This window comes from Rhinopithecus roxellana, chromosome 8, assembly GCF_007565055.1.
Source record: "Rhinopithecus roxellana isolate Shanxi Qingling chromosome 8, ASM756505v1, whole genome shotgun sequence".
NCBI lineage: Eukaryota > Metazoa > Chordata > Mammalia > Primates > Cercopithecidae > Rhinopithecus > Rhinopithecus roxellana.
The window spans coordinates 88,275,270-88,301,968 of record NC_044556.1 but is presented as its reverse complement, the minus strand read 5'-3'; the positions used below and the strand labels follow the sequence as shown (position 1 = coordinate 88,301,968).

Genomic DNA, 26,699 nt, shown 5'->3' with positions numbered 1-26,699 from the left:
AGAACCACCCACGTCAGCCTCCCAAAGAAAGAGGTAAATTCTATCACTTGTGACAACATGGATAACCCTGGAGGACATTATGCATGCTAAGTGAAATAAGCCAGGCCAAGAAAGACGAATATTGTATGATCTCATTTACATGTAGAATCTAAAAAACATTCTCTATTCACAGAAGTAGAGAGTAGAATGGTGTTAATCAGGGGGTTAAAGTGGGGAGGGGTGAGGAAAGGGGAGAAGTTAGTCTAAGGATACAAAGTTTCAGTTAGACTAGGAATAAATTTTAGTGATCTACTGCACAGCAGGTCACTATAGTTAATAATAATGTATGTTTTGCAATAGCTAAAAGTAAACTTGAAATGTTTTCATCACAAAAAATAAGCATGTGAGGTGATGAGTATATTAATTAGCTTGAATCAATCATTTTACATTGTATACATGTATTAAAACAACATGTATCAAAACAGCACAATGTATGCCATAATAGATACAATTGTTATTTCTCAATTACAAATTAAAAGTACATTAAATCTCTTTAAAACTCCGCAAACTACGAATAGAATGAAATTATCTTTAGTTTGATGAGGTGTATATTCCAGAAACCTATGCATTATGGTCAAACACTAGAAGCTTTTCCAATAAATTAAGAAAAAAAAAAAAAAGGAATATGTCAGTTGTACTTTTCAATGTTAAATAAAATTTGCATCTAAAGCAACATGAAAAATGGCATTTTAAAAAGAATTGCAAAGGAAGAGATAGGACTATCATTATTAGCAAATGATGTAATTGTCTAACCAGAAAAATCCCAGGACAACTGAAAAACTGCTTGTCTTTTTTACTTAAATGCCCAGATTCATTTTTTCAGGGTTTCTTGCCTACAGAAGTCTCTCTTTACATACAAGATAACTCTGGTTGTTATCACATCACCCCAGGGATAAGTTTGAAACTGCATTTGCAAAAATTGTAACTTAGGAAATTATGACAGTGAAAGAGATCAGACGCAACTAACTTCATCTTGCTTCTAACCCTTAAACTGTCCTTGTTCATTCCTGGGTGTAGGCCGAACCAATCTTGGGAAGGAATTTAGTTGACAATTTGACTCAAACAAAACCGGCAGTAGCCCTTTCCTGAAGACTCCTGTCTTGCCTAGGGACCAGTCTGCCTTCGTAGGACTAACAAATTATCTACAAGATCAGAAATTATGGTTTAGGGGTCATGCAGCCTCGTGCTGCAAGAGTCTGAACCTCCCAAAATTGTTCCCGAGAATAATATCACTATTGTAAAACCTAAGATCAGTGCTTAAGATATTTTGCAGACCCTGCACTTGATGGATCAGCTGACACTACCCAGTCCAGTAATCTGGCTCAACCAGTTCTGGGATCCCATCCAGGGACAGAAGACAGCAAGAAAAGCTCATTTTGACCCCCCTAGGACTCCATCTTCAACCTGACCAATCAGCACTCCCCACTTCCGGAGCCCCCACCTGCCAAATTATCCTTAAAAACTCTGATCCCCGAATTCTCTGGAAGACTGATTTGATTAATAATAACACTCCGGTCTCCTACACAGCTGGCTCTGTGTGAATTACTCTTTCTCCATTGCAATTCCCCTGTCTTGATAAATTGGCTCTGTCCAGGCAGCAGGTAAGGTGAACCCACTGGGTGGTTATAAGAGTTGAGGAAAAGGAGAGCCAGAATGGTTATTTATGTAAGTAAATAATAATCTTCTCTGTTCTTCTCTTGTATTGGCCTTCAGAATAATATTAACAACTATAGATATGAAAACCTAAAAGTCAATAGCCTTTCTATAACCAACAATGAATAATTAGAAATACAATATAACAGTTCTAGTCAAGTTAGTTTTAAAAGTTCACACTCTGAAGTTTCTTCCTTCATTCTAAACAGATGCAATGATAGACTTAAATATGAAAAGGAGAATGTTAGAAAGACTAAACCAAGTAAACAATCCTAGGAAGTAAAAGTAGAACCAAAATGCAAAGTGGAGAGGTGTGCTGAAATGGGAGCCCTACTGAGCAGAGTTCAGATCCTGAACAGTTTCCTGATACAGCTGAATTACAATGTACACAACAGCCATCTGAAGGTTGTCCATGTAAACACTCTCAAACTGACAGTTACACTGTAAAAGCGATTATTTTCCATTTAGTCATCATGTGCCATCATCATTATATATATAATACATAATTTTAGGATTTGAAAATTGTACTTACTTTTTTAGCACATCGAACATGCTTTTTTCTACATTTACCAGCCACTGTTCTACAGCGCTTCTTACACGAATTTTCCTAAAATTAGTTTCAAAAGTAGTATCATGAAGAATTATTTTTTAATTCATGTTTCAGTCCTTTGACAAGCCTGTAGACTAAATTTTCTATATACTTTAATAATATTCATGGGTCAAAGGACTACTACAGCCTTTTGGTTTTCCTAGATCTTAATTTAGAAAACTATGCAGAAAACATATGAATGTGCTTTAGGAAATTCTGATATCAAAATCATGAATTTACACAATAAATAAGTTTCATGTAAAATGGTATTTACAAGATAAACAAATTGTGTTATAAAACAGTTTTGGATTCCTCACTGGATTTTTTTTTTCTTTTTTTGTTTTTTGAGAGAGAGAGTCTCGTTCTGTCGCCCAGGCTAGAGTGCAATGGTGCCATCTTGGGTCACTGTAACCTCCGCCTCCTGGGTTCAAATGATTCTCCTGCCTCAGCCCCCCAAGTAGCTGGGATTACAGGCTCCTGACACCATGCTCAGCTAATTTTTGTATTTTTAGTAGAGATGGTGTTTCACCATGTTAGTCAGGCTGGTCTCAAATTCCTGACCTCAGGTAATTCACCTGCCTCGGCCTCCCAAAATGTTGGGATTACAGGCGTGAGCCACCGCACGCGGCCTTCCTCACTGGATCTTTTAAACAGCAGGGTTGGAATAGGGATTTTGGTAGATAAGAAGGGTTGGACACAGCATTTTTTTAAAAAATCAACTTACATCAGGACCACTTGCCAAAGGTTAGAGAGCCCTTGCTGGGGCTGCCAAATTGAATTAGTGTAATGGAAGGACCTAGTTTGTCTTTATTGCCTGGGAGCAGACCATAATGAAACCAGAGATCAGCAGAAGCAGTAGTGGGAGTTGCATCAACAACTCCAAATAGCAAATTTTCTTCTTATCTATATTCATATAATAAAACCAAAAAGGGGGAAAGCACTAAAAAGAGAGTAGGAAACTTAAGGCAGAATTTAATGACAGAACCAAACGTAAGCACAAATTAGAATGCACCCGGGAGTTTGAAAACTACTTTCTCAACCTTTAATTAGAGCAAAGGTGAGATTATGTATTGTAGGGAATATGGAAAGGCAAAAGTATATTTACATAAGGATATAATCTCTGAAGAAATAGTTTGCTTAGCGCACTTTTATAATATATCAAAAATTTCAAAGGAGATATTTTAAATAATGAGGTTGTATAGAATCTAAACAGTTTGTAACATTTATCATACTTTGGCAGCACGAGACCTTCCCCTTCAGCAGATATTAGCATTTTTACAGCAGGAGGGCCAATGTCTTGTTTCCATATCAATAATTGTTTTACATTTTCAAAACATTTCACAAGATGAGGCTGTGAACCAAAAACAAATGTCAGTAATATTATTGAATTGTGATCTGAATATCGCTAATATAATATTGCTGAGCAGAGAAAGATGTTGTTACCTGTACAGACTCAGGATTTCTGCTATCAGCTAGAATATCAAGAAGTTCAGCATTGCTAAGAAAGTAAAATCTTGGGAAAATTAATCTTTTAACTTCAAGGTAATCCTGTCCAGAATCAAAAGAAATGCAATTCAGAATATATATTTAATCATGATATGAATTACATCCTCATTTTGACCTATACTTATAAACAAAAGTCACAATATTAGTTATAGTATATATAGTAGTATCAGTCAAAATAACATTCCATGCTTAATGAAAGTGATACTTAAATTGCTAAAAAAAACAAAGTTTAATAAAGCTAAACTAAAACAAATGAAGCCAAAACCAAAACAAACAAGAAAACCCCACCCTTAGACACACATATATCATTTTATTCTTGATCAATAATAAAGTATTGTATTTTAGTATTATCAACATTGCTTTCCCATACTTCTGACTTTCTGCTCTTATTTCCCTACGGGTGGAGTTATCACTTTATAGGCTAAGTTACCATATCACAGATTACATTCACTGTACAGAGAATTTCTACATTTCTCACTCCTTTCTACAACTTAGAGGCATTAACACCAGTCTCAATCCTTTCCTTCTTTTCAGAGGAAGAGATACCCATTAACTTATGCCAGACTAAGATACTCTTGAAATTTATTACTCTCTTGTAACTTCAATCTCTCCCTTGCAATAGGCCTCCCCCTAAATTTCTCTCATTATAACAATATAAGAAGCCCTCCATCTCCTTTTGTTCTCCTGTAGCTACTGTCTACTTGCTTGTCTTCTCTCCACGAAGTTCTTGAAAATAACTTGTGAAGTCAGATTCTTTGTATCTCTCAGTCATCTTGTGTTCTGCCACCTGGCCCTGACTATTACCAAATTTACTGGGAGCTTTTCAGTCTTTGTGTTACATGATATTTCCATAGCATTTGATTTGGTTGACTCTGTCCTTCATTTTGACTTCTGAAATTTCACTCTCTTTCACCCCTCAGCTACATCTTATTATTTTCCATCAAAAGTCCCTCTTTGACCCATACATTTTAATGCTGACATCTGTTGAGTTCCAACCCCATCACTTTTCCTACTCATTATGCTCTTCTTGAGCTATTTGATACAGACATACTTGCTCTTCAGCTCAGATTACTTCTCTCTGCCCGGGATCTACATACCCAGTTGCTAATTGAAGATGTTCACTTGAATGTCCCATAAGTATTAGATTTTCTATATGAACCAAACATATCTAGGCACAACCTGGGACCTCTTTCTTTTATTCTCTACTTCCTATCTGATGCTCCAAACTCTACCTTCTTTCATCTTCCTCATGGCCTTACTTTAGCCTCCAATATTTCTAGTCTTTTAACTGATTTTTAAACATCTATTCTCATTGCCCCCAGTCCACTCTATGCTTCTTTCCAGAGAGATATTTCTGATTTAATTATTTCACTCTCTTATTTAAAATTCTTCAGTGGCTATCATAAAAGTAAAAACTCATTGTGATATTCAAGGCCCTTCACCCTCTGTCCTCTGCTTGACTGGAGAATCTCATCTTTCACCACTTTCCCATTTGCAACCTGTTTTATCTGTACCATCCTGCTTACAAATCCAGAATGTGCCATACCTGCTCATGGCTCCATGTCTTTGTACTTTTTTACCTTTGCCTAAAATACTCTTCCCAGCTACCCATCCTCCTCTAATCTAACTCTTTTACCTATCTAACACCTACATCTCTTTCAAGACTGAGGCCAGTTATCATTGCTCCCAGGCTGAGTTAATTTGTCCTCTTTGATATGGCCATACCATCCAACCCATCATAGCGTACATCACATTGTAATATCTCCTTACTTTTTTTGTCTCCTAAAATAGATTTTGAGTTCTGTAATAGTAGGGAATACTTCTTTCATCTTTGTAGTACCAGCACATAGCAGCAGTGCCTGATACAAAATGGTGCTCAATACATGAATAAATGGAAAGCTATTGGTTTGTAATGATCCTCAGTAATAGTCTAAAGATGTGCTAGAAATATCTGGAAGGCTTATCTCAATGATGACTTGGTAAACCAGCTTTTATTAACCAGAATCAATCTGGCTGCAGCACCTTATGCTTGCTCCAGAGTGCAGATTTCAAAAAAAGAGGGCCTATATGGGCAGAAAATTTTGTATAAGCTGTGATTGCCTATAGTTGTTTAAGAGGGCTCATCACAACCACTGTTACTTGTGTTCAGTAAGCAAAACCAATTAATGCCTGAATAAAAATCTTGGTTCATGAAGTAAAGTGAATATGCACACCAAAAATCTCAAAAATTAAAATCTAGTATTTTAGGATACATGTCTAGCTTATACTTTAATGTTCTGACAATGTATAAATATATGGAATCAGTAATTTAATTTATAGACTCATAAAAACATTCTGTTTCAACTTTTGCAGAATTTATCAACTTAATAGTGCTAATAAAAATAGTTAACCTACACAAGACTCAGTGCTGTGCTGGCTTCAGGTCTGACCCACTACAGTTCCAGCAATGGTGGCCACAGGGGGCTTGTGTCACCCCTCCGCCAGCGCTAGGCAGCTTAGCACACAGAGAGAGACTCCGTTGTTAGGGAAAAAGCAATTATTTTTGCCAGCACTTGTGCTTTAAATGCATCATCTCAGTGAGCACAAAACCCTTCAAGGTAGCACTGTCATTATTCTCAACTTAAAGATAAGGAAGGCAAGATGGCTGAATAGACTCCTCCACTGATTGTGCTCCCCACAGATGTACCAAATTTAACAACTATCTCTACGAAAAAAGCATCTTCATAAAAAGGTGAGCATTCATAGTTCCTGGTTTTAACTTTATATTGCTGAAAGAGACACTTAAGAGAGTAGGAAAAACAGTCTTGAATTGCCGAAGCCACCCTTCCCCGACTCCCTGTGGTGGACATGTGGCAGAGAGAGAGAATGTGTGTGCTTGGGGGAGAGAGAGCACAGTGACTGTTGGATTTTGCATTGAAACTCAGTGCTGCCAACACTGCACATAACTCAGCTGAAGCCCACAGAGGGAACATTTAGACTAGCCCTTGCCAGAAGGTAATCACCCATTCTAGCAGTCAGAACTTGAGTTTTGGTAAGCCTTGCTTCTGTGGGCTAAAGTGCTCTGGGTTCTAAACAAACTTGAAAGGCAGCAAAGGCCATAAAGACTGCAAGTCCTAGGCAAGTCCTAGTGCCATGTTGGGCTCAGAGCCAGTGGACTAGGGGGACACATGACCTATTGAGACTCCAGCTGAAGCAGCTAAAGGAGAGCTTGCATCACCTCTCCCCCAACCCCAGGCAGCACAGCTCCCAGCTCCAAAAGAGACTCCTTACTTTCACTTTAGGACAGGAGAGGGAAGACTAAAGAGGACTTTTCTTACAACTTGGATACTGGCTCAGACATAGTAGGATAGGGCACCTGGCAGAGTCATGAGTCCCCCATTCTAGGCCCTAGATCCTGGATGACATTTCTAGACATACTCTGGGTCAGAAGGGAACCTGCTGCCTTGAACAGAAGGGTCCAGTCCTAGCAGGATTCATCACCTGCTAACTAAACAGCCCTTGGGCCCTGAATAATCAGCAACATGCCATGGGCCTTGGATGAGACTCTGAGAGTCTTGGCTTCACATGTGACCCAACATGTTCTCAGCTGTTTTGGCTAGGAGGGAAGACCTCTTCTGCTTGAGAAAAGCACAGGAAAGAGTAAAGTGGACTTTGCCTTACAGCTTGTATCAGCTCGGCTACAATGGGGTAGAGCACCAAGCAGGTGCTTGGGGTCTCTGATTTTAGGCCTTGCCTCTTGGATGGCATTTCTGGACCTGCCCTGGGATAGAATGGAGTCCACTACCCTGAAGGGTGAGTCCAAAGCCTGGCAGCATTTACTATAAGCTACCTAAAGAGCCCTTGGGCTTAAGTGAACATCAGCTGTACCCTGGCAGTACTCCTTATGGACCTGCGGTGGTGACGGCCATGTAGAAAGACTCCTCTGCCTGTGGAAAGGGAAAGGAAGAGTGGGAAAGACTGTGTCTTGTGGTTTCAGTGCCAGCTCAGGTGTAGTAGAATAGAGAAGTATATTTCTAAGGTTTCTGACTATAGGTACTGGTTACCAGATGGCATCTCTGGACTGCCCAGGGCCCAGGGGGAACTCACTACTCTTAAGGGAACAACACAAGCTTGGCTGGCTTCACCACTTGCTGATTATAGAGCCCTAGGGCCTTGAGCAAACATAGGCAGTAGCCAAGCAGTGATTACAGTGGGCCTTGCATAAGACTAAGTGCAGTGCTGGCTTCAGGTCTGACCCACCACAGCTCCAGTGATGGTGGCCACGTGCATGCCTGTGTCACCCCTCCACCAGTTCCAGGCAGCTCAGCACACAGAGAGTGACTCCATTGTTTGGGAAAAAGTAAGGGAAGAGAATAAGAATTGGGATTGGAATTGGCAATCTGGAGAATTCTTCTGAATCGTATCCAAGACCACCAAGGTGGCACCTCTATATGTCTGCAAGAATCACAGCATTACTGAGCTTTGGGTACCCCCTAATGAAAATACAGCTGCAGTGAGCAATAACATAGAAAGTAACAGCCAAGTTTCTTAAAATGCCTGGAAGACCTGCCCAAGAACGGTAAGTTCAAACAAGCCCAGACTGTAAAACTACAATAAATACATAACTCTTCAATGCCAACACCGACAAAGCCACAAGACCACCCAGGAAAACAAAATCTTACCAAATAAACTAAATAAGGCTCTAGGGACCAACCCCAAAGTGACAGATATGTGACTTTTCAGGTAGAGAATTCAACATACCTATGTTAAGGAAACTCAAATAAATTAAAGATAACAAAGAAAAGGAATTCAGAATCCTTCCAGATACATTTAACAAATAAGTTGATATAACTGAAAAAAATAAAGCAGAAATTCTGGATTTGAAAAATGCAACTGACATACTGAAGACTGCCTCAGAGTCTCTTAGCAGCAGAATTGATCAAGCAGAAAAGAATTAGTGAGCTTGAAGACAGGTTATTTGAAAAATACAGATGAGGCATCAGAAAAAAAGAATAAAAAGAATAAAGCATGCCTACAAGATCTAGAAAATAGCAGCTAGAAAAATAAAACATAGCCTAAAAGTAGGAAAGCTAACAGTTACTGGCCTTAAAGAGAAGGTAGAGATGAAGATAGGGGTTGAAATGGATAATAACAGAAAATTTCTCAAACCTAGAGAAAGATATCAGTATTAAAGTACAAGAAGGTTACAGAACACCAAACAGATGTAACCCAGAGAAGAGGGGTTCTTCTCAAAGCATTTGATATTCAAACTTCCAAAATTCAAGGATAAAGAAAGGACCCTAAAAGTAGCAAGAGGAGAGAAACAAATAAAACACAATGGAACTCCAGTATATCCAGCAGTAGACTTTCCAGTGGAAACCTTATAGGCCAAGAGAGAGTGGCATGAATTATTTGAACTGCAGAAGGGAAAAAGCTTTTACCCTAGTATAGTATATCTGTCCAAAATATCCTTCAAACAGGAAGGGGACATAAACATTTTCAAAACAAAAGCTGAGGGATTTCAACAAGATGACATCTGTTATACAAGAAATGTTGAAGAGAGTCCATCAATCAGAAAAACATAAAATATTGTAATGCTGTAATTGTGGTGTGTAAACTACTCATCTCTTAAGTAGAAAGGCGAAAAGACAAAGTAATAAAAAATAACTAGAACAACCTTTCAAGACATAGATCATACAATATGGTATAAATGGAAAGAAACAAAAAGTTCAAAAGGGGGACAAAGTTAAAGTGTAGAGTTTTTATTAGCTTTGTTTTTGCTCATTTGTTTGTTTGTTTATGCAATCAGTATTATGTTGTCATCAATTTAAAATAACGGTTAAATGATATTATTTGCAATCCTCATGGCAACCTCAAATCCAAAAAGATAAAATGGATACATAAAAAAGAAAAAGCAATAAATTACAAAATGTCACCAAAGAAAATCACCTTCAGTAAAAAGAAGACAAGAGGGAAGGAAAGAAGGAAGAGAAGACCACAAAACAACCAGAAAACAAATTTTAAAAATGACAGGCGTGGGAGGGGGCGAAGCAAGATGGCCGAATAGGAGCAGCTCCAGTCTCCAGCTCCCAGCGCGAGCGACACAGAAGACAGGTGATTTCTGCATTTTCAACTAAGGTACTTGGTTCATCTCACTAGGGAGTGCCGGACAATTGGTGCTGGTCAGCTGCTGCAGCCCAACCAGTGAGAGCTGAAGCAGTGAGGCATCACCTCACCTGGGAAGCACAAGGGGGAAGGGAATCCCTTTTCCTAGCCAGGGGAACTGAGACACAAAACACCCGGAAAATCGGGTAACTCCCACCCCAATACTGCGCTTTACAAGGGTCTTAGCAAACAGGCACACCAGGAGAATATATCCCACACCTGGCTGGGAGGGTCCCAGGCCCAAGGAGCCTCCCTCATTGCCAGGACGGCAGTCTGCGATCTAATGGCAAGGCAGCAGCCAGGCTGAGGGAAGGGCGCCAGCCATTGCTGAGGCTTAAGTAGGTAAACAAAGCTGCTGGGTAGCTCGAACTGGGTGGAGCTCACAGCAGATCAAGGAGGCCTGCCTGTCTCTGTAGACTCCACCTCTGGGGACAGGGCACAGCTAAATAACAACAACAACAACAACAAAAGCAGTAGAAACCTCTGCAGACACAAACGACTCTGTCTGACAGCTTTGAAGAGAGCAGTGGATCTCCCAACATGGAGGCTGAGATCTGAGAATGGACAGACTGCCTGCTCAAGTGGGTCCGTGACCCCTGAGTAGCCTAACTGGGAGACATCCCCCACTAGGGGCAGACCGACACCCCACACCTCACATGGTGGATTACACCCCTGAGAGGAAGCTTCCAAAGCAAGAACCAGACAGGTACATTCGCTGTTCAGCAATATTCTATCTTCTGCAGACTCTGCTGCTGATACCCAGGCAACCAGGGTCTGGAGTGGACCTCAAGCAATCTCCAACAGACCTACAGCTGAGGGTCCTGACCGGTAGAAGGAAAACTAACAAACAGGAAGGGCACTCACACCAAAACCCCATCAGTACGTCACCATCAACAAAGACCAGAGGCAGAGAAAACCAAAAAGATGGGGAAAAAACAGGGCAGAAAAGCTGGAAATTCAAAAAATAAGAGCGCATCTCCCCCTCCAAAGGAAGGCAGCTCATCGCCAGCAATGGACCAAAGCTGGACGGAGAATGACTTTGACAAGATGAGAGAAGAAGGCTTCAGTCCATCAAACTTCTCAGAGCTAAAGGAGGAATTACATACCCAGCGCAAAGAAACTAAAAATCTTGAAAAGAGTGGAAGAATTGATAACTAGAATAATTAATGCAGAGAAGTCCATAAACGAAATGACAGAGATGAAAACCATGACACGAGAAATGCGTGACAAATGCACAAGCTTCAGTAACCAACTCAATCAACTGGAAGAAAGAGTATCAGCGATTGAGGATCAAATGAATGAAATGAAGCGAGAAGAGAAATCTAAAGAAAAAAGAAGAAAAAGAAATGAACAAAGCCTGCAAGAAGTATGGGATTATGTAAAAAGACCAAATCTACATCTGATTGGGGTGCCTGAAAGTGAGGGGGAAAATGGAACCAAGTTGGAAAACACTCTTCAGGATATCATCCAGGAGAACTTCCCCAACCTAGTAGGGCAGGCCAACATTCAAATTCAGGAAATACAGAGGACCCCACAAAGATACTCCTCAAGAAGAGCAACTCCAAGACACATGATTGCCAGATTCACCAAAGTTGAAATGAAGGAAAAAATCTTAAGGGCAGCCAGAGAGAAAGGTCGGGTTACCCACAAAGGGAAGCGCATCAGACTAACAGCAGATCTCCCGGCAGAAAATCTCCAAGCCAGAAGAGAGTGGGGGCCAATATTCAATGTTCTTAAAGAAAAGAATTTTAAACCCAGAATTTCATAACCAGCCAAACTAAGTTTCATAAGTGAAGGAGAAATAAAATTCTTTACAGATAAGCAAATGCTTAGAGATTTCGTCACCACCAGGCCTGCCTTACAAGAGACCCTGAAGGAAGCCCTAAACATGGAAAGGAACAACTGGTAGCAGCCATTGCAAAAACATGCCAAAATGTAAAGAACATCAAGGCTAGGAAGAAACTGCATCAACTAACGAGCAAAATAACCAGTTAATATCATAATGGCAGGATCAAGTTCACACATAACAATATTAACCTTAAATGTAAATGGACTAAATGGTCCAATTAAAAGACACAGACTGGCAAACTAGATAAAGAGTCAAGACCCATCAGTTTGCTGTATTCAGGAGACCCATCTGACATGCAGACACATACATAGGCTCAAAATAAAGGGATGGAGGAAGATCTACCAAGCAAATGGAGAACAAAAAAAGCAGGGTTTGCAATACTAGTCTCTGATAAAACAGACTTTAAACCATCAAAGATCAAAAGAGACAAAGAAGGCCATTACATAATGGTAAAGGGATCAATTCAACAGGAAGAGCTAACTATCCTAAATATATATGCACCCAATACAGGAGCACCCAGATTCATGAAGCAAGTCCTTAGAGACTTACAAAGAGACTTAGACTCCCATACAATGATAATGGGAGACTTCAACACCCCATGTCAACATTAGACAGATCAATGAGACAGAAAGTTAACAAGGATATCCAGGAATTGAACTCATCTCTGCAGGAAGCAGACTAATAGACATCTACAGACTGTCCACCACAAATCAACAGAATGTACATTCTTCTCAACACCACATCACACTTATTCCAAAATTGACCACATAATTGGAAGTAAAGCACTCCTCAGCAAATGTAAAAGAACAGAAATTATAACAAACTGTCTCTCAGACCACAGTGCAATCAAACTAGAACTCAGGACTAAGAAACTCAATCAAAACCGCTCAACTACATGGAAACTGAATAACCTGCTCCTGAATGACTACTGGGTACATAATGAAATGAAGGCAGAAACAAAGATGTTCTCTGAAACCAATGAGAACAAAGATACAACATACCAGAATCTCTGGGACACATTTAAAGCAGTGTGTAGAGGGAAATTTAGAACACTAAATGCCCACAAGAGAAAGCAGGAAAGATCTAAAATTGACACTCTAACATCACGATTAAAAGAACTGGAGAAGAAAGAGCAAACACATTCAAAAGCTAGCAGAAGGCAAGAAATAACTAAGATCAGAGCAGAAATAAAGGAGATAGAGACACAAAAAACCCTCCAAAAAATCAATGAATCCAGGAGTTGGTTTTTTGAAAAGATCAACAAAATTGACAGACCGCTAGCAAGACTAATAAAGAAGAAAAGAGAGAAGAATCAAATAGATGCAATAAAAAATGATAAAGGGGATATCACCACCGACCCCACAGAAATATAAACTACCATCAGAGAATACTATAAACACCTCTACGCAAATAAACTAGAAAATCTAGAAGAAATGGATAATTTCCTGGACACTTACACTCTCCCAAACTAAACCAGGAAGAAGCTGAATCCCTGAATAGACCAAGAGCAGGCTCTGAAATTGAGGCAACAATTAATAGCCTACCAACCAAAAAAAGTCCAGGACCAGATGGATTCACAGCTGAATTCTACCAGAGGTACAAGGAGGAGCTGGTACCACTCCTTCTGAAACTATTCCAATCAAGAGAAAAAGAGGGATCCTTCCTAACTCATTTTATGAGGCCAACATCATTCTGATACCAAAGCCTGGTAGAGACACAACAAAAAAAGAGAATTTTAGACCAATATCCCTGATGAACATCGATGCAAAAATCCTCAATAAAATACTGGCAAACTGGATTCAGCAGCACATCAAAAAGCTTATCCACCATGATCAAGTGGGCTTCATCCCTGGGATGCAAGGCTGGTTCAACATTCGCAAATCAATAAACATAATCCAGCATATAAACAGAACCAAAGACAAGAACCACATGATTATCTCAATAGATGCAGAAAAGGCTTTTGACAAAATTCAACAGCCGTTCATGCTAAAAAAGCTCAATAAATTCGGTATTGATGGAACGTACCTCAAAATAATAAGAGCTATTTATGACAAACCCACAGCTAATATCATTCTGAATGGGCAAAAACTGGAAAACTTCCCTTTGAAAACTGGCACAAGACAGGGATGCCCTCTCTCACCACTCCTATTCAACATAGTGTTGGAAGTTCTGGCTAGGGCAATCAGGCAAGAGAAAGAAATCAAGGGTATTCAGTTAGGAAAAGAAGAAGTCAAATTGTCCCTATTTGCAGATGCCATGATTGTATATTTAGAAAACCCCATCGTCTCAGCCCAAAATCTCCTTAAGCTGACAAGCAACTTCAGCAAAGTCTCAGGATACAAAATTAATGTGCAAAAATCACAAGCATTCTTATACACCAGTAACAGACAAACAGAGAGCCAAATCATGAATGAACTTCCATTCACAATTGCTTCAAAGAGAATAAAATACCCAGAAATCCAATTTACAGGGGATGTAAAGGACCTCTTCACTGCTCAGTGAAATAAAAGAGGACACAAACAAATGGAAGAACATACCATGCTCATGGATAGGAAGAATCAATATCATGAAAATGGCCATACTGCCCAAGGTAATTTATAGATTCAATGCAATCCCCATCAAGCTACCAATGAGTTTCTTCACAGAATTGGAAAAAACTGCTTTAAAGTTCATATGGAACCAAAAAACAGCCCGCATTGCCAAGACAATCCTAAGTCAAAAGAACACAGCTGGAGGCATCTCGCTACCTGACTTCAAACTATACTACAAGGCTACAGTAACGAAAACAGCATGGTCCTGGTACCAAAACAGAGATATAAACCAATGGAACAGAACAGAGCCCTCAGAAATAATACCACACATCTACAGCCATCTGATCTTTGACAAACGTGACAAAAACAAGAAATGGGGAAAGGATTCCCTATTTAATAAATGGTGCTGGGAAAATTGGCTAGCCATAAGTAGAAAGCTGAAACTGGATCCTTTCCTTACTCCTTATATGAAAATTAATTCAAGATGGATTAGAGATTTAAATGTCAGACCTAATACCATAAAAACCCTAGAAGAAAACCTAGGTAATACCATTCAGGACATAGGCATGGGCAAGGATTTCATGTCTAAAACACCAAAAGCAACGGCAACAAAAGCAAAAATTGACGTATGGGATCTAATTAAACTAAAGAGCTTCTGGACAGCAAAAGAAACTACCATCAGAGTGAACAGGCAACCTACAGAATGGGAGAAAATTTTTGCAATCTATTCATCTGACAAAGGGCTAATATCCAGACCCTATAAAGAACTCAACCAAATTTACAAGAAAAAAAAAACCTCATCAAAAAGTGGGCAAAGAATATGAACAGACACTTCTCAAAATAAGACATTCATACAGCCAACAGACACATGAGAAAATGCTCATCATCACTCGCCATCAGAGAAATGCAAATCAAAACCACAATGAGATACCATCTCACACCAGTTAGAATGGCAATCATTAAAAAGTCAGGAAACAACAGGTGCTGGAGAGGATGTGGAGAAATAGAAACACTTTTACACTGCTGGTCGGAGTGTAAACTAGTTCAACCACTATGGAAAACAGTGTGGCGATTCCTCAAGGTTCTAGAAGTAGAAGTACCATATGACCCAGCCAACCCACTACTGGGTATATACCCAAAGGATTATAAATCATGCTGCTATAAAGACACATGCACACGTATGTTTATTGCGGCACTATTCACAATAGCAAAGACTTGGAGTCAACCCAAATGTCCATCTGTGACAGACTGGATTAAGAAAATGTGGCACATATACACCATGGAATACTATGCAGCCATAAAAAAGGATGAGTGTGTGTCCTTTGTAGGGACATGGATGCAGCTGGAAACCATCATTCTCAGGAAACTATCACAAAAACAGAAAACCAAACACGGTGTGTTCTCACTCATAGGTGGGAAGTGAACAATGAGATCACTTGGACTCAGGAAGGGGAACATCACACACCGGGGCCTATCATGGGGAGGAGGGAGGAGGGAGGGATTGCATTGGGAGTTATACCTGATGTAAATGATGAGTTGATTGGTGCTGACGAGTTGATGGGTGCAGCACACCAACATGGCACAAGTATATATATATAACCAACCTGCACGTTATGCACATGTACCCTAGAACTTAAAGTATAATAATAAAAAAAATAGAAAAAAAATGACAAGCATAAGTCCTTACTTCTCAATGATAACACTGAATGTAAGTGGACCAAACTCTCCAATAGGATATAGAGTGGCAGAATAGATTTTAAAAAAGACTCAATAATCTGCTCCCTATAAGAAACACACTTCACCTATAAAGGCACACATAGACTGAAAAGGGTGCAAAAAGATAGTCCATGCAAATAGAAACCAAAAAAGAGCAATAAAGCTTTATTTATATCACATGAATTAGATTTCATGACAAAACCATAAAAAGACAAAGAAAGTCATTATATAGTGATAAAAAGGTCAATTCAGCAAGAGGATATAACAATTATAAATATAAATGCACCCAATCCTGAAGGGTCCAGATATATAAAGAAAATATTATTCAAGCTAAAGAGAGAGATACACCACATTCCATTAGCTGGAGACTTCAGTACTCCACTTTCAGCATTGGACAGATCATCCAGACAGAAAATCAACAAAGAAACATTGCAATTAATCTGCACAAGAGAACAAATGGAGCTAATAGATATTTACAGAACATTTCATCCAGTGGTTGCAGGAGGCACTTTCTACTCAGTCCATGGATCATTTTCAAGGAATGATATGTTAGGCCATAAAATAAGTCTTAAAACATTCAAAAACATTGAAATAATACCTAGTATCTTTTCTGACCACATTGGAATAAAACTAGAATTCAATTACAAGAGGAATTATGGAAATTATACAAACACATGGAATTTAAACCATATGCTCCTGAATGACCATGTCAGTGTCAATGAAGACATTAGGGAGAAAATTGGAAAATTTATTGAAACAAATAATAACAGAAACACAACATACCAAAACCTATCTGATATACCAAAAGGGGAGTTTATAGATGTGTTTATGTCAAAAAAGTAGAAAAACTTCAAATAACCTAACAACGCATCTTAAAGAATTAGAAAAGAGCAAACTAAACTCAAAATTGGTAGAAGAAAATAAATAAAGATCAGAACTGAAATAAATGAAATTAAACTATAGAAAAGATGAATAAAATGAAAAGTTTTTTTTTTTTAAATAAAGAAAACTGACAAACCTTTAGCCAGACTAAGAAAAAAAAAGAAAGAAGACCCAAATAAATACAATCAGAGATAATAAAGGAGACATGACAACCAGTACCACAGAAATTCAAAGGACCACTAGAGACTACTATGAGCAACTATACGCCAACAAATTGCAAGATCTAGGAGGAATGGATAAATTCCTAAACACATACGACCTACCAAGATTGAATCGTGAAGAAATATAAAACCTGAACAGACTAGTATCAAGTAATGAGATTAAAGCTGTAATAAAAAGTCTCCCAGCAAAGAAAAGCCCAGGACCTGATGCTTCACTGCTGAATTTTGCGAATATTTAGAGAAGAACTAATACCAATCCTCACAAAGTCTTCCAAAAAATAGAGAAAGGAATACTTCCAAACTCATTCTGTGATGTCAGTATTACCCTGATACTAAAAGCAGACAAAGACACATTAAAAAAGAAAACTACAGGTCCACATCCCTGGTGAAAATTGATGCAAAAATCCTCAACAAAATGCGTGCAAACCAAAGTCAACAACTCATTTAAAAGGTCATTTATCATGACCAAGTGGGATTCATCCCAGTTATGCAATGATGGTTCAAAATATGCAAATAAATCAGTGTGAAACATCATATCAACAGAATAAAGAACAAAAACCATATGATCATTTCAATTGATGCTGAAAAAGCATTTGATTAGATTCAACATTGAATATAGAAGAAACATATCCAACATAATAAAAGCCACATATGACAGACTCACAGCTAGTATCACACTAAATGGGGAGAAAATGAAAGCCTTTTCTCTAAATCTGGAAGGTCATAGAGGACAAGGGTGCCCAGTTTCCCCATTGTTATTCAACGTAATACTGGAAGTCCTAGCTAGAGCAATCAGAAAAAAGAAAGAAACAAAGGGCATCCAAGTTGGAAAAAATGAAGTCAAACTCTCCTTATTTGCAGATGATATGATCTTATATTGGGAAAAACCTAAAGACTCCACCAAAAAACTATTAGACCTGATAAATGAGTAAAGTTACAGGATACAAAATCAACATACAAAAATCAGTACCTTTTCTATATGCCAAGAGTGAACAATTTGAAAAAAAAATCAAGAAAGTAATCTCATTTACAATAGCTACACATAAAATTAAGTACCTAGGAATCAACCTAAGAAGTGAAAGATCTCTATAATAAAAAATATAAAACATTGATGCAAGAAATTGATGAGGACACCAAAAAATGGAAAGATATTCTATATTCATGAATTGCAAGAATCAATATTGTTAAAATGTACATTACTCAAAGCAATGTACAGATTCAATGCACTCCCTATCAGAGTACCAATTACATTCTTCACAGAAATAGAAAAACTATCGTAAAATTTATATTGAGCCACAAAAGACCCAGAATATCCAAAGCTATCCTGGGCAAAAAGAACAAAGCTGGAAGAATCACATTACCTGACTTTAAACTGTATCACAGAACTACAGTAACCAAAATAGCACAGTAGTCACATAAAAAAAGACACATAGACCAGTGGAACAGAATGAGAAATCCAGAAACAAATCCATACGTCTACAGTGAACTCATTTTTGACCAAGGTGCCAAGAACATACATTGGAAAAAGGGCAGTTTCCTCAACAAAAGGTGCAGGAAAAATTGGATATCCATATGCAGAAGAATAAAACTAGACTCCTGTCTTTTGCCATATACAAAAATCAAATTAAAATGGATTTACCACTTAAATCTGAGACCTCAAATTATTAAACTACTAAAAGAAAATGCTGTGGAAATTCTGCAGGATATTAGACTGGGCAAAGATTTCTTGAGTAGTACCTCATGAGCACAGACAACCACAGGAAAAATGGACAAATGGGATCATATCAAGTTAAAAAGCTTTTGCACAACAAAGGAAACAATCAACAAAATAATGAAGAGGCAATCCACAGAATGGGAGAAAATACTTTTAAACTATCCATCTGACAAGGGATTAATAACTATTAATAGAATATACATGGAGTTCAAACAGCTCTATAGGAAAAAAGTAATAATAATTTAATAATCTGATTTTAAAATGGGCAAAAGATCTGAACAGACGTTTCTCTAAAGAAGACATACAAATGGCTACCAGGTTGTATTAGGGTTCTCTAGAGGGAAGGGACTAATAGGATAGAAGTATATATGAAAGGGAGTTTATTAAGGAGTATTGACTTACACAATCACAAGGTGAAGTCCCACAATAGGTTGTCTGCAAGCTGAGGAGCAAGAAAGTCAGTTAGAGTCCCAATATCTCAAAGGTAGGGAAGCCAACAGTGCAGCCTTCAGTCTGTGGCTGAAGGCCTGAGAGCCCCTGGCAAACCACTGGTGTAAGTCCAATAGTCCAAAAGCTGAAGAACTTGGAGTCTGATGTTCAAGGGCAGGAAGCATCCAGCAAGGGAAAAAGATAAAAGGCCAGAAGACTCAGCCAGTCTAGTCCTTCCACGTTCCTCTCCCTGTTTTTATTTTAGCTGCACTGGCAGCTGATTAGATGATGTCCACCCAGACTGAGGGGGGTCTGGCTGTCCCTGTCCACTGACTCAAATGTTAATCTCCTTTGACAACACCCTCACAGACACACCCAGGAACAATACTTTGCATCCTTTAATACAGTAAAGTTGACACAACACTAACCATCACACAGGTATATGAAAAAGTGTTTATTATCACTGATCAATCAGGGAAATGCAAATCAAAGTGACAATGAGATATCATCTCACTTCAGTTAAAATGGCTTTTATCTAAAAGACAGGCAATAACAAATGTTGGCAAGGATATGGAGAAAAGGGAACCCTTGTACACTGTGGGAATGTAAATTAGTACAACCACTACGGAGAACAGTTTGGAGGTTCCTCAAAAAACCAAAAATAGAGCTACCATAAGATTCAGCAATTCCACTGTTAGGTATATACCCAAAAGGAAGGAAATCAGTATATTGAAGATGTATCTGCACTCTGTGTTTATTGCAGCACTATTCACAATAACCAAAATTTGGAAGCAACCCAAGTGTCTGTCAACAGATGAATGGATAAAGACAATGTGGTATATATACAAAATGGAGTATTATTCGGCCATAAAAAAGAATGAGATCTTGTCATCTTCAACAACATGGATGGAACTGGAGGTCATTATGTTAAGCAAAAAAAAAGCCAGGCACAAAAACACAAACTTCATATGTTCTCATTTATTTGTGGGAGGCAACATTTGAAGCAACTGAAATCATGGAGACAGACAGTAGAAGGATAATTACCAGAGGATAGGAGGAGGAGTGGAGAGAATGGGAGAGACAGAAGAAGAAATAGTTAATGGGTACAAAAAACAGAATGAATAAGGTCTAGTATTTGATAGCTGAATGGGGTGACCATACTCAACAATAATTTAATTTTACATTTAAAAATAACTAAAAGATTGTCACTGGATTTTTTTTTTTTTTTTTTTTTTTTTTTTTTTTTTTTTTTTTTTTTTTTTTTTTTTTTTTGAGGCGGAGTCTCGCTCTGTCGCCCGGGCTGGAGTGCAGTGGCCGGATCTCAGCTCACTGCAAGCTCCGCCTCCCGGGTTTACGCCATTCTCCTGCCTCAGCCTCCCGAGTAGCTGGGACTACAGGCGCCCGCCACCTCGCCCGGCTAGATTTTTTGTATTTTTTTAGTAGAGACGGGGTTTCACCGTGTTAGCCAGGATGGTCTCGATCTCCTGACCTCGTGATCCGCCCGTCTCGGCCTCCCAAAGTGCTGGGATTACAGGCTTGAGCCACCGCGCCCGGCCTCACTGGATTATTTTTAACACAAAGGGTAAGTGCTTGAGGCTATGGATACCCCATTTACCTTGATGTGATTATTTTATATTGTATGCCTGCATTAAAATATCTCATGTACCCCATAAATATATACACCTACTATGTATCTACAAAAATTAAAAACTAACAATATTTTTAAAAAGTATTAACCTTCTGAAGGAAGTCATGTCTTATATTAAAAAAAAAGATAGGATGTCTCTCTTAAAAAATAAAAGGTAAGGCCAGGTGCAGTGGCTCACGCCTGTAATCCCAGCACTTTGGGAGGCCGAGGCAGGCGGATCACGAGGTCAGGAGATCGAGACCATCTGGGCCAACACGGTGAAACCCCGTCTCTACTAAAAATACAAATAATTAGCTGGGTGTGGTGGCGGGCGCCTGTAGTTCCAGCTGCTCAGGAGGCTGAGGCAGGAGAATGGCATGAACCTGGCAGGCGGAGCTCGCAGTGAGCCAAGATCCCACCACTGCACTCCAGCCTGGGAGACAGAGAAAGACTCCATGTCAAAAATAAATAAATGAATAAAATAAAAATAAAAGGTAAGGGAACCTGGGCATTCAAAAGTTTGATAATTTGCCAATGGTCATTTAGATTAGTCCATACACTTTTCCTTTTGATAATATTTTTATTAACTCTATAGGTACTAAGAGTTTAAAAAATTGTTGGCAGCTAAAATAAAGAAAATCTGCACTGGAATTAGCTTCTGCAGTAGATTACATTATATAACTTTTACTTTACTTTTGTTAAATGATTCACTGCTTTAGAATTGCTATAGTTTTACCTCAAGGCTTTTCTTTATATGTTCAAGATGTATATTACAATTTTGCAGAATTTCAAGGACTCCTGCAGAAGTGGTTATTTGCAAAGCATTCTGTTTGTTTTGTATTTTTGACATTATTTTTTTCCACATGGAAATCACTTGAGAGAAAAGTTCTGTTTCTGCTGGGAGTTGCCTTTAGAAACAAAATTAGATGTCATTTTATTTTTTTGAAGGCACTATAATTAAAATCTATAATGCAATGCATTGTCATGGAATACTGTTTGAGTTACAAAACATTTGATGTTAAATTTTTTTTTTTTTTTCTTGAGACGGAGTCTCGCTCTGTCGCCCAGGCTGGAGTGCAGTGGCCAGATCTCAGCTCACTGCAAGCTCCGCCTCCTGGATTTACGCCATTCTCCTGCCTCAGCTTCCCGAGTAGCTGGGACTACAGGCGCCTGCCACCTCGCCCGGCTAGTTTTTTGTATTTTTTTTAGTAGAGACGGGGTTTCACCGTGTCAGCCAAGATGGTCTTAATCTCCTGACCTCGTGATCTGCCCGTCTCGGCCTCCCAAAGTGCTGGGATTACAAACTTGAGCCACCGCGCCCAGCCAATGTTAAATTTTATTGATAAATCATCAAAGATACGTTTTCAGTGCCTATTATGTACAAGTGATGTACGTGGTAAGAAATGGATAAATTAGACACAACAACCATAGTTTAACAAGATTATACTTAGTATACAGTGGAAGACAGACATATAGAAATTCTACATAAGGTAAGTAGAAATAATTTGTGTCCTAAGAAATGTAATAAAACAAAGGGTTACTGACATTCTGGAGCAGAAATGGTATCTGCCAAGAGCTTCTTGGAGAAGACACTATTTAATCCGTGTTTTAAAGGAGTAGAGCTTTGATGTGAATAGAAGACAGAGAGGGCATTCAGCTTAGAAGCAAGAGTATAGAGGTATGTATAAAAACACTGAAGTTCTATTAATGGTTATCTCATCTTAGAGGATAAGAAAATGTAAGGGCCATGTCAGCCTTGGTATATAAATTTTCCTTTATAGAATATTATCATTATTTTCTCCCTTTGGAAAAGGGAAGCAAAACCCACATGTGAAGTGATAAACCATTAATATATTTAGTTTTGTTTCTGCTGTTGTTGGAATTGAATGAGGGAGATATTTTCTACAATTATATAGTTGCAGTCTTTCACTTTTTTTCTGTTCACCTATATTTCCTACCCCTCTCCCACCCTAGCCTCAACCTGATTCAAACTCCTCTTGGCTCTGAAGTTGAAGAGGGGAGGAATTTAGAGGGACTTTTTTTTCTTAACTCAGCTAGTGTTACTTTGAATCCTCTTTCGTCTCTTGCATGCCCTTTGTCATGGCAGATATCCATAAGGTACATTGCTGGAGATTTCAGAGCACCCCAAGAGGAACCTCTATATTGCACCATTCCTTGGCTTTTGCCAGCTGACCTCTTACAACCATTCCTCAAGCTCCTGCTCTAAGTAATACACTTCTGGGATTCCCTTGTTCTGCCATTTTGGGGTGGAGATCTTCCAAGGTGGCTCTAGCTTGGAAACTCCTACTATGTCTGTCAGGATATCTCAGTTTCTGCACTGTTGACATTTTGGACTACATAATTCTTTGTTTGGTGTGGGGGGTTGGGGATAGGGAGAGGTTCTGGTGCATTGTAGAATGTTCAACAATATCCTGACCTATATCCACGAGATGCCAGTAGTATCCCCTCAGTTGTGACAAGTAAAAATGTTTCCAGACTGTGAAATGTCCCCCAGAGGTCAAAAAATCACCGCTGGTTGAAAACCACTGGTCTAAGATAACCATGTATTCTTGTACTTCTTCCTTGCCCTGTTATAAAGGCTCCTTTAAAATTCTCCAGAGAAGAGGCAAGCGCTAGTTTCTAATGTCCCTACACTCTAGGGAAATACATGTCAAAATCTCCCAAGAATCCTTCCACTATTATCCCATTCCCTATCTTGCGTGATGGACCTAGAAGTTTTCTGTAGCTCAGCAAAAATCCTATCAAGGAGGAGACTTCAGTCTCACCTTCTCTTAAGTATCCTTCCAATGTCTCTGGGATGTCCTAGCACAGCCCTCATAGTTAGTTTGGAGCTCTGGTAAATGGCACTGCATTCTATACTCTCATATTTTCCCTTTAGATAGTCTGCCCCTTTAATGCAATTCTTGTCCCATTCTTCTTCTTCATGCTTTTTCCCTGGTATCAGGGCTCATCATCCTGCTCCATTACTCAAAGGCAGATTCATTATAGACCCACTTTTTCTTTTCTTTAGATCTATTATATAGATGCCTTAAGAATCCTATAATTGAAAACATCTTTTTCAACTTCAGAAAGTCCTATAAAGGAACCATTTAGTGACACTTTGAACGCTCTTGCCAAGGATTCTGATCTTTAGTAAAAGGTAGTATTAAAGTTTAAACTTAAGGCTCAAAGTTGTTGCATCCATAAGGACATACACCTTAGATATGTGGTTTCACCTTTGAGAACTTTCAGAACAACTACAGATCAATCAAATAAAAGAATTCCAAGCATTCGTATAAGAAATATACATGTGTAACACATATAAGAAATATACATGTGTAACACAAATGGATATTGTTCCCCACAAAGCAATACTTATATTTAAACAGTTCCCTTTTGTAATCTAATGGCTTCCCTTTGCCTCCAAAATAAAATACAAAATACTTGACATAATATTTTGCATTTATGTAAGCCTTATTACTTGACTTATCATTTTCTAAGCCTTATTACTTGACTATTGGTATAAAAATATAAAGAGCTAAGAAAGAATTGCTAATACATCATTATTGGCTGGGCACATTCACTCACGCCTGTAATCCCAGCACTTTGGGAGGCCGAGGCAGGTGGATCACTTGAGGTCAGGAGTTCAAGACCAGCCTGGCCAATATGGTGAAACCCTGTATCTACTAAACATACAAAAATTAGGTGGGTGTGGTGGTGGGCACCTGCAATCCCAGCTAAAATGATATAATATTTTACACTTGTGTATTTATGTAGCAACCCTGGCTGTATTTTTTTAAGATGTGGGGCTTCCCCACATTGCCCAGGATGGCCTCAATATTATGACATAAGATTTTCCAGATTTTCCATTGCTATAATAGGCCTTTCTAATACACACCCAATGTTTTCCTACCTTATTTCAGAATGGCTGATAAACTAGCTTGTATGATTTGCTGTCAGTAGTTTAAATTCTGCCTAATTTATTTGTCTCAACTTGAGCACCCTTAAGACCAATCACTTTAAAAAGTCAAAGGTCAATTAATTGGAATGGTATGGTGTTTTTTAAAGGCAGAATTTTTAACAATTGCCCAGGCCCTCTATTCTTCCATCTGGTGCAAAGTAATAGTAATAGTAATAAATTCTTTTTTTTTTTTTTTTTTCTTGAAACAGCGTCTCTCTGTGGTATGGATCAGGCTGGAGTGCCATCCTGCAGTCACAGCTCATTGCAGCCATGGCCTTCTGGGTCCAAGCCATCCTCTCACCTCAACCTCCCAAGTTGCTGGGTGGGACCACAGGCATGTGATACCAACCCTGGCTGTTTTTTTTTTTTTTTTTTTAGACATGGAGTTTCCCTGTGTTGCCCAGGATGGTCTCAAACTCCTGTGCTCAGGTGATCTTGGCCTCTCAAAGTGTTGGGATTACAGGCATAAGCCATCACACTCAGCCTAAGAAATTCTTATTAATGTATGAATGCTACTAAAAACATGTTTATGATTCATATCAAAATAACATTAGCATTCCAGAACAAAAGAGACACATAATATTGTAGTTTTGGGATTATAATGATGTATCTGACACTTTTTTTAAAATACAGAGCAATGCTCTGTCGCCCAGGCTGGAGGAGTGGCACAATCTTGGCTCACTGCAACCTCCACTTTCCAGGTTCAAGTGATTCTCCTACCTCAGCCCCCCGAGTAGCTGGGATTGCAGGTGCCCACCACCATGCCCACCTAATTTTTGTATGTTTCGTAGAGACAGGGTTTCACCATGTTGGCCAGGCTGGTCTTGAACTCCTAACCTCAAGTGATCCACCTGCCTCAGCCTCCCAAAATGCTCAGATTACAGGCGTGAGTGAACGTGCCCAGCCAATAATGATGTATTAACACTTCTTTCTTAGCTCTTTATATTTTTATACCAATAGTCAAGTAATAAGGTTTACAAAAATGTGCTTATAATCTTTTATGAAAGAAAAATAATAATGATTCAGTAAATTATACTCCTGTGTCTATAAGTAGGATAGGATAGCTTGACTGTTCATTGAAGAAATGATTTCTCAAGAATTAAAGAAAACAAATTACTCACAATGCATTTTTAACCCGTATATGGTATATTTTAGGTATTTTACCTTCGTATTTCTGAAGAATGAAAGATTGGTTCAAGATAAAGCCAATTTCTTTGACAATTCATCCATTCCTCAAGGGTGTAAGAGAAGAGAGTCAAGTTTTGATCCCATTCATTCACAAGATCCTACAATGATAGAAACATATATACAAACAAATCTAAATATATAAAATTCTTCTTTAAGAGTTACATAACAGAAACAGATCAAAGGTGATTATCAGTCATTGACATACAGAAAATAATTAATAGAAGGTCACATAAATGAATACAGATCTAATTATATTTAGTTGTAGGAGAGGTTTAAGATGTCCTAATCACCCATTTGCTGTCATATTTATTATACAACAAGCAAATATTTTTGTAAAAGATTTGAGTAACACACATATACATGTAGAAATTAACATGTATGTCTAGCACTCAACACTTATTTCCTACTTCTTATCACAGAGGAAACATAACCAGAAATGTGATATGCATATTATTTCAGTCCTTTCTTTAAGCATAATTTCACATATAGATACACAATATCCCTAATGTATTATATAAATATAAATACAACCATATTATATACATTGTTTTATAACTTGCATTTCATAACAAATAGTGTCTTCTAGAGAGGTTTTATGTCAGTACTTATACGTTTTCTTCACTATTTTGGTGATTTCAGAAAATTCCATT

General features: G+C 38.5%; 1 protein-coding gene across 2 annotated transcripts in view; it reads right to left on the bottom strand.

Moving 5' to 3' along the window:
• DNAH14 (dynein axonemal heavy chain 14) overlaps window positions 1-26,699 on the bottom strand; it is a 575,377-nt gene that overhangs the window by 377,141 nt on the left and 171,537 nt on the right. Inside the window, exons 21-26 of one of the 2 annotated variants that reach the window (XM_030936506.1) lie at window positions 26,026-26,147; window positions 21,637-21,808; window positions 3,725-3,829; window positions 3,514-3,632; window positions 2,225-2,299; window positions 1,718-1,725 (exon numbers count right to left, since the gene is read on the bottom strand). In XM_030936506.1, coding sequence (XP_030792366.1) covers window positions 1,718-1,725; window positions 2,225-2,299; window positions 3,514-3,632; window positions 3,725-3,829; window positions 21,637-21,808; window positions 26,026-26,147 — 601 coding nt within the window. The remainder of the gene's footprint in view (window positions 1-1,717; window positions 1,726-2,224; window positions 2,300-3,513; window positions 3,633-3,724; window positions 3,830-21,636; window positions 21,809-26,025; window positions 26,148-26,699) is intronic. The other variant, XM_030936505.1, reaches the window with a different exon arrangement.